The sequence below is a fragment of the Manis pentadactyla genome, chromosome 10, assembly GCF_030020395.1.
Source record: "Manis pentadactyla isolate mManPen7 chromosome 10, mManPen7.hap1, whole genome shotgun sequence".
Taxonomy (NCBI): domain Eukaryota; kingdom Metazoa; phylum Chordata; class Mammalia; order Pholidota; family Manidae; genus Manis; species Manis pentadactyla.
Genome location: NC_080028.1, coordinates 120,133,768 through 120,149,233, shown reverse-complemented (window position 1 = coordinate 120,149,233; position 15,466 = coordinate 120,133,768). Strand labels below are relative to the sequence as shown.

The 15,466-nt window shown below is 50.1% G+C and overlaps 1 protein-coding gene across 1 annotated transcript in view; it reads right to left on the bottom strand.

Moving 5' to 3' along the window:
• LOC118929734 (uncharacterized) overlaps positions 1-15,466 on the bottom strand; it is a 289,885-nt gene that overhangs the window by 270,256 nt on the left and 4,163 nt on the right. Inside the window, 9 exon segments of the mRNA XM_057488022.1 lie at positions 2,540-2,688; positions 2,691-2,968; positions 4,020-4,077; positions 4,080-4,183; positions 4,727-4,803; positions 4,858-5,062; positions 6,731-6,801; positions 9,745-9,905; positions 11,187-11,240. Of these exon segments, the coding sequence (XP_057344005.1) occupies positions 2,540-2,688; positions 2,691-2,968; positions 4,020-4,077; positions 4,080-4,183; positions 4,727-4,803; positions 4,858-5,062; positions 6,731-6,801; positions 9,745-9,905; positions 11,187-11,240 (1,157 nt within the window).

The window sequence follows — 15,466 nt, the reverse complement described above, 5'->3', positions numbered from 1 at the left end:
TATGTTAAATGTATCATCCGCTGTATTCCTACAACGAAGCTAAAAAAAATGATTTTTCAACTTGTTGCAAATCTCCAAAAAAATCTTCCATTTGTTGAAAAACATCCATGTGGAAGTGGGCCTGCACAATTCCAAGCTGTGTTGAAGGTTCGACTGTGCTTTACATTCTCCCCACCCCCCGGCCCCCACCGATGACCTCGCCACCTTCAGGTCCCACGTGTGCCCCTGCAGCAGCCGCTTAACAGGGCACCTGGCCTCCCGCCCAGGCCTCAGTCTACACTCTACCCTTGGCCGGAATGCGAGTGTTAAAATGCCCCTCGATGGTGACCTCCTTCCTCTGCGTGACACCCCGCAAGGCTCCCCATTTACCCCAATGAATAGTGATCTATGTGCCGCACTAAGTGGGGCGACCCTGACCCCCTCTTGCCCTCCCCACCCTGCTCCAGTCTCACAGGCCTCACTGCCACTCAAACACGACCTCAAGGCTCACCTCCTGCCCTGGGGCGCCCCCCGTATCCACGCATACGCTCTGAGTCTCCTTCAGGTTGTAACCCAGTGTCACCTCTTCAGTGAGGCCTTCCCAGGCCATCCATCCATCACTTAAAATTGCCTCCCATGCCAGCTGCACCTTGTCCCCCAAGTCCCCTCCTCAGCCCCCTGGGGCTCAGGACACTCACACACCTTTGTGGGTGTCCCTGATCATGTCCCCTGCTCTGGGTACCTGGACCTGCTTCCTGCGGCCAGATGGGACACAGGGGTTTGCACCATCTCAGCCCAGACCCTGGAGACCGAGGCCAGCTGACTCCAGCCTGGTGCCTCTGGCCCATCCCCTCCAAGTTCATGAACAAACGTTCCACCCCACACAGGCAGTGGTACCCTTGAGGGCCCCTGGTGCTGAGAATTCCAGACGGAGGCATTTTTGAACCTCAGGCGCTCTGGATCCGAGCTGGGGCTGGTGGACACTGGCCCCGCAACACCCTTCTGCACCCTGACTCCGCACGAGAAGCGCCAAGACACGCAGAACTATGCACCCAGACGACCAGTGCCCCACCCGACCTGCCAGGTCAGAATATCGAGGGCTGGGGTCTGCACATCTGAGAAGCCCCCGTGCCCAGTGCCACCTGGAAGGCTGAGCTTCTGGAGGGCGGGGCTGGGGTGGTGCCCTGCCAACACCTGGAGACGGGGGCCCAGCCCTGCCCACACCCTGAGCGACCCATTACTGTCCGTGCTGGGCACACAGCCATCCCCAAGTCCTCGGTCCCGTGCAGCAGCCAGTGAAACTGATATCTATTTGGCAGCGTCCCAAATAAACAAGTAAATGTGAACCAACCCAGGCTGTTTGGAATCAAAGAAAAAGCACGCCATTCTTCACTCCACAGCACGCAAGCCCTGAGGCCTGAATCAGAAAAATGCCAGCGACTTTAAGGCCCCTCAGGAAAGGCTGTGGTTCTTGCTTTAATGTCAGCAGCAATGCTGCAATTGGGCAGAAAAGGTGGACGCATGGGCATCCCCAAAATGTCCCTGGTGACATCCAGCCCTGAGCTATAAACAGCAGAGAGGGTACAAAGATCGCTATGTGTCTAGAATGTTCTGGAAGTCATCCTGACCCTGCAGCTGGTTCTCAACGTCTGTGCCCAGTGAGGCTGGCCTGCCTGCTCCCGAAACGACCACTCAGTTCAGACTTAGGACTTCGACCCTTCCAAACCCTCTTTTCTGAGCACTTTGCCCCTGGATTTTCAAGCAACTGCCCCAATGTCTTCTGCTTAGACCCCTGGTCTAAAGTGGCCACCCAGCCACATCCCGACTCAGCCCCCTCATGGTGTCCATCAGTGGCTAAAATTCGCGTTCATTTGCTATGGCTATGTCCGTCTCCCACACACTGGAGTCTGTGCTGAACAAAGCGGGGAGCTCACAGCTTGGGAACCAGCCACCCTGGGCCCTGCCGGCGGGAACACTGCTCCGGTGACTACGGAAGGTTCTATCAGGAGGGCAGAGTGGGGAGGCAGCCTGTGCGTGGGCCCCGAGCACACCGTTTCCCTTCCCCAGCGACAGTGCCAAACCTTCTCTCTGGTTCTCTTTCAGCATGGAATAGGCAGGGAGGAGGCGTCATCCGAGCGTGCTCCCGGTACTCTCAGAGACACTGTCATGGGTCACAAAGGGGGTTCCAGCCAGATGCCTCGGAGCCTCCTGAGCCTCTCTGAGCTGAGACACCAGCACATCACGTCCAGCCTTGACCTTACACAGCCATGGCTTCCAAGGAAGGCCAGGGCCTTCTGTTTCTGACTCGCCTCGGGCTTGTTGAGAAGCCCTCTGTGCTGAGGCCTGGGTGTGGCTGGAAACTTCCCAAGAGATTTCTGGGATGGGACAGGTTTATAAGCTTAGCTTGTTTGCCCATAGATGAGAAAAAAGACCTCCTCTTTGCTCACATCCAGTCTGCAGTGGGGCACGAGGCTTGGCACACACCAGCTAGATTTTTTTCCTCTTCTTTACTTTTGCAAGCAGGCATGATGGTGCAGGGTGCTGCCCAGCTCTTTTAAACATCTGGGAGGGTGGACCATAAAGCAGCTGGCAGGGAAAGGAGGTGTCCCAGGGGCCCAGGCCCAGGACAGACTCTGACCTGGGGCTGAGAAAGCCACTTACTTACCTCTAAACTTGTGGTGTGAGCCAAGCACAGCTTTCTCCTGATTCAGCCACTGTGGGCACAGTAGCTGGGGACAGTGTCTCTTCCCACTCATACGACAGGCCGCTCGGAGTTAAGTCTCCATCACCTGGATCTGAGATGGGAAGTACTGGATGAAATGACCAAATGGGGGAACGCCAGAGTGAGCAGAAGTTCCCGGGGGCCACCCCTACCCCCCACCAGTGCTTCGTCCGCATGCTTCTGCTGACAGGCGAGGGGGACACGCACAAGGGAAACACGGCAGTGCTGCTAACAGCAAAAGAAGGGAAACAAGGGGTGCATCCATCGCTAGGGGACGGTCAAATAAACTGCCTCCCTTGGGACTGACACAAAACATGAAAAGCTCACGCAGACAATGGAAGATTATTCAGCAACAAAAAGGGATGCAGTTGTGACACCTGCTACAATATGGATGGGCCTCGAAAACAGGCACTTTGAATGGATGAATTGTAGGGCATGTGAATTATGTCTCAATAAAGCTGTTTGAAGAAAAAGTGGAAAATCATTCAACTCCATGGGGAACCACTAGGTTCCTGAGGTGGGGCTCAGGGGCAGGTCAGGCGGAGGTCTTAGAGGGTGTTCCACGGGCCAGTTCTGAGGCAAACAGGGCCACCAGCCAGGGCTGTAGAGCAGACTTGGGTTCCGGTCTCAGCCCTTCCCTATGTGACCTTGGACAATCATTCTCCCTCGTGGAGCCACGGTTTCCTTATCTGCAAATGTAACTATTAGCAATACCTTCCTAATGGGCTCAGGATGAGAACTAAAGTCAGTCACCCACATAAAGTACTCAGCACAGCTACCGTCCATAGTAAATCCTTCCAAACTACCAGCAATAAGAATTAACCATTCTTGTATGTTGATTATACCTCAAAAACAAAAAGGAATTGACCATTCTTACTCATTATTGAGGGAAATAACCATTTTTTTTAACGTGAAAAAAGCTCTCTTTTCCCCAGATGCATGCCTCGCTTGCTACTTTCCATGCAAAGTTGCAGGCAGGAGCTAAGCTCCAGGGAATGCTATATGTCACAAAGAACGACCCAGCAAATCCAGATGCTCAAGTCAACTGCTCCCCAAAGTGGTCAGGCTGAAGGGTCATCAGATGTAAAGTGGATTCGCCCACAAAAGCTGGGAACCAGAAGTTCCTTCTCTACTGAGGATACCCCAGGGAGAAGGCCAAGAGCAAACCTGGATCCCTAGAGCAAGCAGAAACTTCTAGAGAAACTTCTAGAAAGAGGCAGGCTCTCCCGACAATGGCCATTTTCAGAAATGGTTAGAAGCTGTCCAGACAGGGACAAAGCAATGAAGCCTATGCCGGAGGGTCCGCGCGCATGCCCACCGCCCCGCGCCTCGGTCACCTGTGACAGCCGGATCCGGGGACCTCTGGTGCAGCACGTTAGCCAGGAAAGGGTCCACACCTGCACAGCACTCGCCTCCCCAGAGAGGGGCCCCACGGTGTCCGGCTCCGTGCAGGAGGCATCTCTTGGCACCCCAGCCTGGAAACTGCACGCAGGTCAGATGGAGGCCAGGCCGGGCTGCTGGACCACAGCAGGAGGGGGGCTCGAGCCAGGCCCCAGCTGGGCGAGAACCCAGCTGGGGCCCCTGAGGCCGGCAGGGAGGGCCAGGGCTGGGGGCCGGGCGGCAGCTTCAGCCCTCCCCCGCCATCTGCACAGTAGCAACAGCAAAGCCTGACAGAGATGGAAGGACAGGGCAGGGAAAAGCCCAGCAAACAGTAATCCGAGGGGAGTAACCATCAACCCTCGACTTGAAAATGAAAAACACTGACGTCAGCAAAGTCCTGCCTCAGCCTCTAGACGGACGTTAGGACTTTGTGTAACTAGTTGATTGATCAGCTCCTATCCTTATTCAGACGTGTACTATTTGCAAAACATTTCTGTCTGCAGGAAGGAGCTGTGACAGGAGAGGAGGAGAGGGGAGGGGCAGAGATAGCAGGCAAGGGAAGGAGGATGGTGGGGAGGCACTGGGGGCAGGAGTGGTTGGAGGCTCCGCCCACCTACCTCCTCCCTGGGCAGGGCCTGGGAGCACCACGCCAGGTCCTTGGTCTTGTGCAGCCTGGCACCGCGTGGCTAGTACGTCGTGGGACACCGGCCCAGGACATGCACCTTGGGTGAGAGGACGCAGTCAGCTCCGTGCTCCACCCCTGCACCACCACCGGCTTCCCCGGGCTCCCAGCCTCACCTCCTCATGGTCTCTGGGCCATGCGCCCCTGGGGGGCCCTGCAGGAGGCTCAGCGCAGCGCGCTTGACATTCAGCACCCAGCGCTGCTCTGCGCGGTGGGGACACAGGCGGGCCACGCGCCCTGCATGGAGTACGAAGCGGAGCAGGTGGCGGCACAGGGCGGGGCACCAGGCCACCTCTTCACTGTTGGGCCCACTGGCGCCCCTGCTCCTCCTGACCTCCTACAGGCCAGTCCCCACAGGAAGCACCCACATCCTCCCAGGTGCTTTGCTTCCCTCCCATCTAGGCTCTCCAGAAACTTTTGAATCAAACAACCTAAGAGGAAGCCAACTCTTCACTCAGAGCTGTCCCCAGCCTGTTGCCACTTGGACCAAAAGTACGTGGATGAGCCCAGCATGAAATAATAAACAGCCGAGCTTCCAAGAGCTTCCTGAATCCGAAGGCTCCTCATATTCCCAGCTCACCAGGGACGAACTCAGCATGAGGAAATCCAGGCTCAGAGCAGTAAAGTGACTCGCTCGGAGCCACAGCTGGGATTGGAGCCCAGGTGGGCTTCAGGGTCAAAGGTCTCAGGAACCCTGAGCTGGACAGACTCAGTCATTGTGGAGGTGAGGAACCGAGGCCCATAGAGGGGGAGCTCCTGGAGGGGCTCACACAGCAAATCAGGGAGGAGCTGGCACCGGAATTCAGCCCAATGCTCCTCACTCCACTCCTCACCTGGCGGACAGGAGCCTGCGTCTGGTACCTGCCAGAGGAGGGGATGAGGAGGGCGGGAGGTGACTGACGGTCAAGTCCCCACAGTAGTGGCTCGGGATAGAAGATAGAGGGGCCACACGGATAAGGAGAAACAGCCAAGCCCCTAACCCCACCAGCCAGCAAGACAGAACCCTGAGGAACAGCTGTGTCCCTACAGGTACCTCCCCAGGAGGTCCCTGCCCCCTCTCTGGCTCCGAGCAGAGTCTGGGGACAGCCCCCAGGGGCTCAGGCCTTGAGCTAGAGAAATGCTAATGGCGCCCGCCCCTTTCAGGACAGCAAATGTCAGTCTGGCCTCAAGGAGCTGACAAACCCCAGCCCTGTGACTTAGCATTTGTGACGAGGAGCCCGGGGACAGTAGGTCTCACTGGCCCCTTGGAGGAGACCACCCTAAGCCTTTCGGTGGGGTCCATCTGCCCCTAAGCAACATCCCCATCCCTGCAGAAAGGCTTTATTTTTTAACAAACGAATTTGCAATAGAAAAGGAAGAGGAATCTGCAGAGATGGGCTGGTCTTCTGGCTGGCAGCTGCACTGAGCTTTGAAGCCACTGAGGCCTCTGTAGGGGAGTCCTGGGAAACAAGTTAGAGGGAGAATTCCAGGCTTGGCTGGGTCACAAAAGCAGGGCTTAGCTCTTGAAGGGAGGGACTATGGGTCTCCAGGAAGCCCCCATCTTGGCAGACAGAAGGAAGGAGGGGTGAGGGGCAAATCTCCCTGGGTGCCCAGCATCTCCCAGAATGTGCTAAGCATAATGCCCGGATGTGCTTGGCAGATACTGGAGGTGACAAGCAGGGAAATACAGGGCAAGGTCCTTTCACCAGGTAAGGGAAGGTCAACTGAGGCTTTCTGGAGTCACTCAAGGCTTCTACATCATGACAAATCCGTTATCCGCATCAAGGGTCTGGGTGCTTAACGAGGCCAAAACATAAAGATGGAACCCACTTTGAACTTCAGTCCAAGACGGCATCTCCCTGCTGCGAAGGGTTCCGTCTCACTGGGTTCTCCCAGCCAATTCGGTGCACCCAGGGCCCAGCAGCCAATGGAGGAGGACTGAGGGCTCACAGAGCCAGCGCCATCAGAGGCAAGGCCCAGCATCTGACCTCAAACTCTGGGATTCCTTCAGAGCTGCCGCCTCGGAGCCCAGGATGGAGGTCACCCAGAAGCCTTGCAGCTGAAGCACAAAGTGCCATCAGTAGGTGACCTCCCCTGGGACAGCCCAGGGCCTCCCCAGCACCTCCTCCCACAAGGCAGTTCTGGGCCCTACGTGATACACAGCCCAGGGCAGGGGGCTGGGCAGAGCGCCCTTCCTTAGAAGGTTCTAGTTGCTGGGTGGTGGATGCCAAGTATCTCCAAGGGGCACACAACTGATACAGCCAGGGGTCTTTCAGTCCCTGACGAATGTTCAGAAAGGTCTCATTAGCTTCTCATTTTGCCCAAAAAGGCCCTTGGAGGTTTGGGTGAGAGATGCATATGGCCCTCTAGTATAAATAAAAATATGTTACGAAGGCAAAGCAAACAACAAACGACTTGCCCACCATGAATAAAAGATTCAGATGTCCCAATATCACTATGAGTGTGTGTGTGTGTGTGTACATATGCTTATGGCAAAAGAAGATACTTTCTAAAGATGAAAAATAAAATCACCCCTAAAACCTGCCTCCCTAACACAACTGATTATACTTTTTTAAAAAGATAGACTATTTTTAGAGCAGCTTTATGTTCATGGCAATATTGAGCAGAAGGTACAGAGATTTCCCATATACCTGTATGCACATACACAGCCTCCTCCCTCATCAGCGTCCCCCAGGGGGGTACACTTGTTATAATCAACGAGCCTACACTGTCAGGTCATTAGCACCCGAAGCCCTAGTTTGCATTAGGAGTCACTCTTGGGGGTGGTGGGGGGGGTGGATTCTATGGGTTTGGACAGATGTACAGTGACATGTGCCCACCACTATATACCACCCTACAGATGAGTTTCACTGCCTATGATTTCACTTTTCCAAAGTAACTAGTCCTCATTCATCTTGTCTAAACGCCAATCCTCTGTCTCTGCAAAACCAGCTCCCTTTCCTCAAGTGAGTCTTTCATCTCCCCAGTCACCCAGGCTGGAAATCTTAGGATAAAATATAGCTCTGCTTGGCATCAAGATGCTGTCCTGGACAATGACTCCCTCAGCCACACTCTCGACACCCTCACTGTTTGACGACTCGGTTGAAAGCTATCCGATAAAATCGTATTTCATATGTTCAAAAAGTTACAGAGACATGGATGATATGTAGACCTTTATAACAACCTACTGAATGGTACACTTAAAAATGACTGAAAGGGTTTTATGTGGCTTTTTTTTGAACCACAATAAAAAATACATTTTTGAAAAAAGGAACAAAGCTCTAACTCATGCCACAATGTAGATGAACCTTGAAAACATACACGGGGAAGAAGTCAGACACAGGGGTCACCTATTGATCGTGATGAGGGATTCCACTTGTATGAGGTACTCATAAGCAAATTCATTTCTAAGCAAATTCCAGAGACAGAAAGTGGAATAGAGACGACCAATGGGAAGTGGTCATCTCATGGGGTACATACAATGCTGCTCTTTAGGAAGGTGAAAAATCTGGGGAGATGGATAGTGGTGATGGTTACACAACACTGAATGTACTTACTGCCACTGAACTGAATACTTACAATGGTTACAATGGTAAGTTTTATGTTACGTATATTTGACCACAATAAAAAATGTTTAAAAGAATAAAAAGAAGCCAGATACAAAAGAGAACGTTGTGTATGATTCCACTAAGAGAAGTTCAAAGACAGGCAAAACTAACCTGTGGTGCCAGAACTGAGGAGGCCTTTGTGAGAAATGACCGGAATGGAGAATAAGGGAGGTTATTTTTTCTTGCTTGATCTGTGGTGGGGGTACAGGCATGTTTAGTTTGTGAAAATTCATTGCTCTGCATACTTATTTTCATACTCTTTACACAAAAATACATTTAATTACTTCCTGAGTTAATGCAAAATTTCCATTTTTACCAAAGATAAGTCCGTTCTTTCTTTTCTTGCCAACATTTGACATCGTCGATTTTTTTTAAATGCTAAAAACCAAGCAAATGAATGAAACTGCAGTACACAACTTGCATTGTGAAAACTGGCCGTGCAGGACAAAAATATGATTTCTCAGGTTTTGATGGACATGAAAAAATAACAGAAAACCCTAAAAAAAAACCCCAAAAAAAGTGGGAACTCTGCCAGAACAGACATTTTAGGTAGTTTTTAGTTTTAAGAATTCTGAGGCAGCTCGGAGCCAACCCATGGAAAACATCCTGTGGTCAACATGGGGGGAAAAAAAAAAGTTTGAGAAACTCTTAACAGCAGGTGCTCCAGCCAGTTCAAAAATGCTTCTCAAGTACAAGATAAGACGTCAGTGAAAACTAACAGGCTATTTATGCAGTAGGAGGAGGGTTTGTCCAGTAAGAGTCATAGAAAAAGGACAAAGAATAGGCAGAGATACTTCCACTCATGAGAACATGGTGGAGCTTCAGGAAAATCTCGATGAAAAGAGCCTAAAGCCATCCAGTGAGTCTGGCTCATGATTCTGCCTCGACCGAGTCCAGGACCCCCAGCACCGCTCACCTTACCATTCGTCCTTGGCCTAAGCCTGTGGGCCCAGGCACTGCAAGGCCAGTGTCCAGTACAAAGTGTGCCAGGAAGCCCCATCCAGGCCTTGGGTTTCTACCCCAGCCTGTTCCTTCGTCTACAGGGCCTTGACTTGGTTTGACTTTTTCACTCCTGGGACCTGCAGGTTCCCCAGTTGTGACCCTCAGTCCTGCCAAGGCTACAGCTTACCCGCATCCTGGGCTCTGCTTGTTCCAAGGAATACCCTCTCTTGTTAACCCCTCTCACTCGCCCCCTGGGCCCCCTGTGACACCTTCTACAACCCAAATGGCACCACAATCCCATGTCACCCTCCAGGTTCCTCAACTGCTCAATCTGAGATTCCTCAGAAAGCTCCTCTCCATGTACCAGGCAAATTAGAGACTTAGGGGGGTGTGACTTCCGCTTGGCCCTCCCCAGGATAAATATGACCCCTTGGTTGCCCAAAGACACTCACCCATAAGGCCATCTGGCATGGCCCAAGCACGTCGAGGATGACCAAGCCTTGCAGGCCAAGGCCACTGCCCTCCACCTGGGCCATCTGCAGGCCTGTGCTGGTGTTGGTGGAGAAGCAATAGGTAAATCTGGTGCCCACCAGGAGGTGGGGATCAGCTGACCCTGGAGGGCAGACCGATGGCACTGTTACCTTGACAGTTCATCACCCTCTGAGACCCAACTCCAGAAGGTATTTAGACATCCCTGCTCCCACCTCCCTCTTTCCGTTAGGACCATGAGTTACCTGCTCCCAGCATCGGGGAAGGCTGCATATCCCAACAAGGGTAAAAAGGAAAATTAAGACAGTAGGTGCTTAATCAATGTTAACTAGTATTGTCATGTGCTAGGCCTCCTTCTAAGAGCTTTACACATCTTGGAGTTACTCAGCCGTGGCACTCTAGGTATTTTGGGCTGCATATTCTATTGTGGGGGCATCCTGCACATGGCAGGGTGTTCGGCAGCATCTCTGGGCTCTACCCACTAGATGTCCGTAGCATCTCCCAGTTGTGATAGCCTTATCTCTAGACATTGCAAAACGTCCCTGGGGGCGGGGGGGTGCAATCATCTGCATTAAGAACCACCAATCTACTTTTGCACTAATTCTTTCAACGTCGTAACTAGCTTTGAGGTGAACACTTTTATTTTCTCCATTTGACAGAGCTGGAAATTGAGACTCAGAGAGGTTAACTAACATACCCAAGGTCACACAGCTGGGATTCAAACCTTGATAGTCTGACTCCTCACCTTCCGCCTGTGGACACAGAGTGCGTGTGAGGGGAGGGAGGTTATCCTCATCCTTGACAGAGGACAGCGCTGTGAAGTCGCCAGCCCTGGAGTACTGGAGACGGGGGGGAGGGGAGTACTTGCTCTGAAGAAGGGCCGATTGAGGGAGCAGAGAGGTTTGCACCTCTCTAACCGTCTATTTAGGCCAGGAATACAATCGGGAAACCCAGTTAATTATGGGACCCCACCCTTCCCCTGGGCTGGCAATTCAATTAGCATTTTCATGTCAATTTCATTGAGCTCACACAACCACCTCACATTTCCCGAAGCTTCTCTCTCTCCAAAGAATTTTCCCCAAGGCTCTGTCACCTGCTCCACCCAAGATACAAATGGAGTCACCTGAACAAAAATATTTATGCTACCTGGGGACCTCAAGGTACCCTCCCCTTGGAGGCTGGGATGTTTATGGCATTTTACCCTGGAGTGCTGTGTGCTTCTCTGATTGCTGATGACTAAGTGACCTCTCCCAACTGGCCTCTCTGGGAATGTGGCCAAGGCCTGAGGAGTTGCCCCTAATCGTACCTTGCAGCGATGAGCTTCATTCCCTCCAGCCACCTGGTCCTCCAGCCCCAGGCTCCCTGTCCCCACAGTGTGATAAGGTCCCCTGAGAGGCTCCCCCGCCTGTGCACGCTGTCAGGCAGGAGGCCACCTGTTCCTCCAGGGAATCTGGAATTCCAGAAATCACAAATTAGATAGAATGAGGGCAAAGCCAGAAGGAAGCACAGAACAGCCCACCCCAGAGCGGAGGAGGACAATTAAGGGTCCCGGGGACCGAGGGGACAGGAAGATAGAATGGCGGCTCTCCTCTCTCTCCCAGGGCTGGGAATGAGCTGTGCGCCCCTCACCCAACCTGCCCATCCCCATCTCGGGTGCCGGCACCACTGTTCCCTGCCATTGCTCAAGCTGGTGACCTGGAAGTCATCTTTCCCCCTTATCACCACACCCGAGTCCAACATGCTAGCAAGGTGTGCCAATTCCAGATACAAATGCAGACTTCCCTCTCTCTCCACCCGTGGGTCTCCACCTGCACGGTCGTCACTCTAGGCAAAGCCACCCCTTCTCTGGCCTAGATGGTTGCAGTAGCCTCCCACCTATTCCCCCCTGTCCACAATTCATTTTTTAAAAACCCAAATCTGATCGTATCCCTACCTGGCTCAATGTCTCCTAAGTCTCCTCCCCCTGGCGCACATGCATTCGTAACAGAATCCGTGAGAGCCACCCTCTGCCGGCCCCTCTGGCCACATCTCCCTCTCTGGCCACAGTGATCCTTTCTCTCCAGCTCAAGGCCTTTGCACCTTCTGTTCCCTCCTGCCTGAACACCCTTCCTCCTGCTCTCTACTCACAGGCGGCTTTAGGTCTCAGCATAAAGGTCTCTTCCCAGTGCAGCCTTCCATGACCACATCTAGCCAACAAAGGCAAGCCGTGAGGCTGCCACAGTGAACGGTGCTGTCTGGGACTGTTCCCCGTGGGCCTCAGGACACCTCACTTCTCCTGCCGTCTAAGCTGCAGGAGACAACGGACTATAAGCAGAACAGACTACAGACTTCCTCACCCGCCTGCCTCAGGCCGCTCAGGACCCTCTGCAGGGGGCCCCAGGCCCTCCCTGGGAAGGGTCAGAATCTCCCAGTCCACCCATCCCAAGCTGGGGGACCCCCTTCCTCCTCCTATCAACCCCCATTTGTCCTCCCTGCCAGCCGCTTGCCTGGACCTTTCCTGGGAGCCATGGGTGCGCTCCCAGAACAGCCTCAGCAGGGGAGCCGTCTGCAGCCACGCCATACAACGGCTTTTCAAAAATACCACTTCCATCCACAAAACTACCCTATCGGTGCCTAAGTTGATCGTTACACGTGCCCCCATGTTTAATCCCTTGAAAAGAAAAACACGTCCCCCAAATGGGGGAAAGTGCTTTTTTACACCATTTTGTTCAGACCCTTTGACACGATACATGGTAGGATATTTGGCAGGTTTATTTCTTCTTCCCTGAATGTCTTATCTCATTTAATAAAATGCTCTTTGCATTAAAGTAGAATATCGATGGATAAAGCCACATTTCAAAGACATTTAACCCAATCGATTTCTCTTCCAACTTTCCTTCCATTCTTTGGTAACTTGGACTCTGGGCAACAAATTGAATGTGCTTATGCATAATCATTTAACTTCCAATTGTGCAGAGACCCGAGCATTCTATTTATTTGCTTGACTGACAACCCCTACATCTTCTTTACCCTCAGCTATGCTGCAAAGCAGCCTAGCCTGCAAGCCCCAATCCACTGCAAGCTCCAGAGGCAAGGTGTGTCCAAAGAGCATTCTGCATGAATTAAGTTTGTTCCCTTTCCAATTCTCAAGCGCTTAGAAACACAGACACATTTAAATTAAAAGTAGTTTTCACAAATGACAACAACAACACAAAGCCCCAACTTCTGTGGGACGCAGTGAAAGCAGTCTTAAGAGGAAAGTATATAGTGATCCAGGCACACTTGAAGAAGCAAGAACAATCCCAAATGAATAGTCTAACATCACAATTATCAAAACTGGAAAAAGAAGAACAAATGAGGCCTAAAGTCAGCAGAAGGAGGGACATAATAAAGATCAGAGAAGAAATAAACAAAATTGAGAAGAATAAAACAATAGAAAAAATCAATGAAACCAAGAGCTGGTTCTTTGAGAAAATAAACAAAATAGATAAGCCTCTAGCCAAACTTATTAAGAGAAAAAGAGAATCAACACAAATCAACAGAATCAGAAATGAGAACGGAAAAATTACGACAGACTCCACAGAAATACAAAGAATTATTAAAGACTATTATGAAAACCTATATGCCAACAAGCTGGAAAACCTAGAAGAAATGGACAATTTCCTAGAAAAATACAACCTTCCAAGACTGACCAAGGAAGAAACACAAAAGTCAAACAAACCAATTACGAGCAAAGAAATTGAAGCGGTAATCAAAAAACTACCTAAGAACAAAACCCCCGGGCCAGACGGATTTACCTCGGAATTTTATCAGACACACAGAGAAGACATAACACCCATTCTCCTTAAAGTTTTCCAAAAAATAGAAGAGGAGGGAATACTCCCAAACTCATTCTATGAAGCTAACATCACCCTAATACCAAAACCAGGCAAAGACCCCATCAAAAAAGAAAATTACAGACTAATATCCCTGATGAATGTAGATACAAAAATACTCAATAAAATATTAGCAAACCAAATTCAAAAATATATCAACAGGATCATACACCATGACCAAGTGGGATTCTTCCCAGGGATGCAAGGATGGTACAACATTTGAAAATCCATCAACATCATCCACCACATCAACAAAAAGAAAGACAAAAACCACATGATCATCTCCATAGATGCTGAAAAAGCATTTGACAAAATTCAACATCCATTCATGATAAAAACTCTCAGCAAAATGGGTATAGAGGGCAAGTACCTCAACATAATAAAGGCCATCTATGATAAACCCACAGCCAACATTATATTGAACAGTGAGAAGCTGAAAGCATTTCCTCTGAGATTGGGAACTAGACAGGGATGCCCACTCTCCCCACTGTTATTTAACATAGTACTGGAGGTCCTAGCCACGGCAATCAGACAAAACAAAGAAATACAAGGAATCCAGATTGGTAAAGAAGAAGTTAAACTGTCACTATTTGCAGATGACATGATATTGTACATAAAAAACCCTAAAGACTCCACTCCAAAACTACTAGAACTGATATCGAATACAGCAAAGTTGCAGGATACAAAATTAACACACAGAAATCTGTAGCTTTCCTATACACTAACAATGAACCAATAGAAAGAGAAATCAGGAAAACAATTCCATTCACAATTGCATCAAAAAGAATAAAATACTTAGGAATAAATCTAACCAAAGAAGTGAATGACCTATACTCTGAAAACTACAAGTCACTCTTAAGAGAAATTAAAGGGGACACTAACAGATGGAAATGCATCCCATGCTCGTGGCTAGGAAGAATTAATATCTTCAAAATGGCCAGCCTGCCCAAAGCAATATACAGATTTAATGCAATCCCTATCAAATTACCAGCAACATTCTTCAATGAACTGGAACAAATAGTTCAAAAATTCATATGGAAACACCAAAGACCCCGAATAGCCAAAGCAATCCTGAGAAAGAAGAATAAAGTAGGGGGGATCTCACTCCCCAACTTCAAGCTCTACTACAAAGCCATAGTAATCAAGACAATTTGGTACTGGCACAAGAACAGAGCCACAGACCAGTGGAACAGACTAGAGAATCCAGACATTAACCCAAACATATATGGTCAATTAATATTTGATAAAGGAGCCATGGACATACAATGGTGAAACGACAGTCTCTTCAACAGATGGTGCTGGCAAAACTGGACAGCTACATGCAGGAGAATGAAACTGGACCATTAATTCAAAATGGATCAAAGACCTAAATGTAAGTCATGAAACCATAAAACTCTTAGAAAAAAACATAGGCAAAAAGCTCTTAGACATAAACATGAGTGACCTCTTCTTGAACATATATCCCCGGGCAAGGAAAACAACAGCAAAAATGAACAAGTGGGACTATATTAAGCTGAAAAGCTTCTGTACAGCAGAAGACACCATCAATAGAACAAAAAGGAACCCTACAGTATGGGAGAATATATTTGTAAATGACAGATCTGATAAAGGCTTGACATCCAAAATATATAAAGAGCTCACACACCTCAACAAACAAAAAACAAATAATCCAATTAAAAAATGGGCAGAGGAACTGAACAGACAGTTCTCCAAAAAAGAAATACAGATGGCCAACAGACACATGAAAAGATGCTCCACATCGCTAGTTATCAGAGAAATGCAAATTAAAACCACAATGAGATATCACCTCACACCAGTAAGGATCACCACC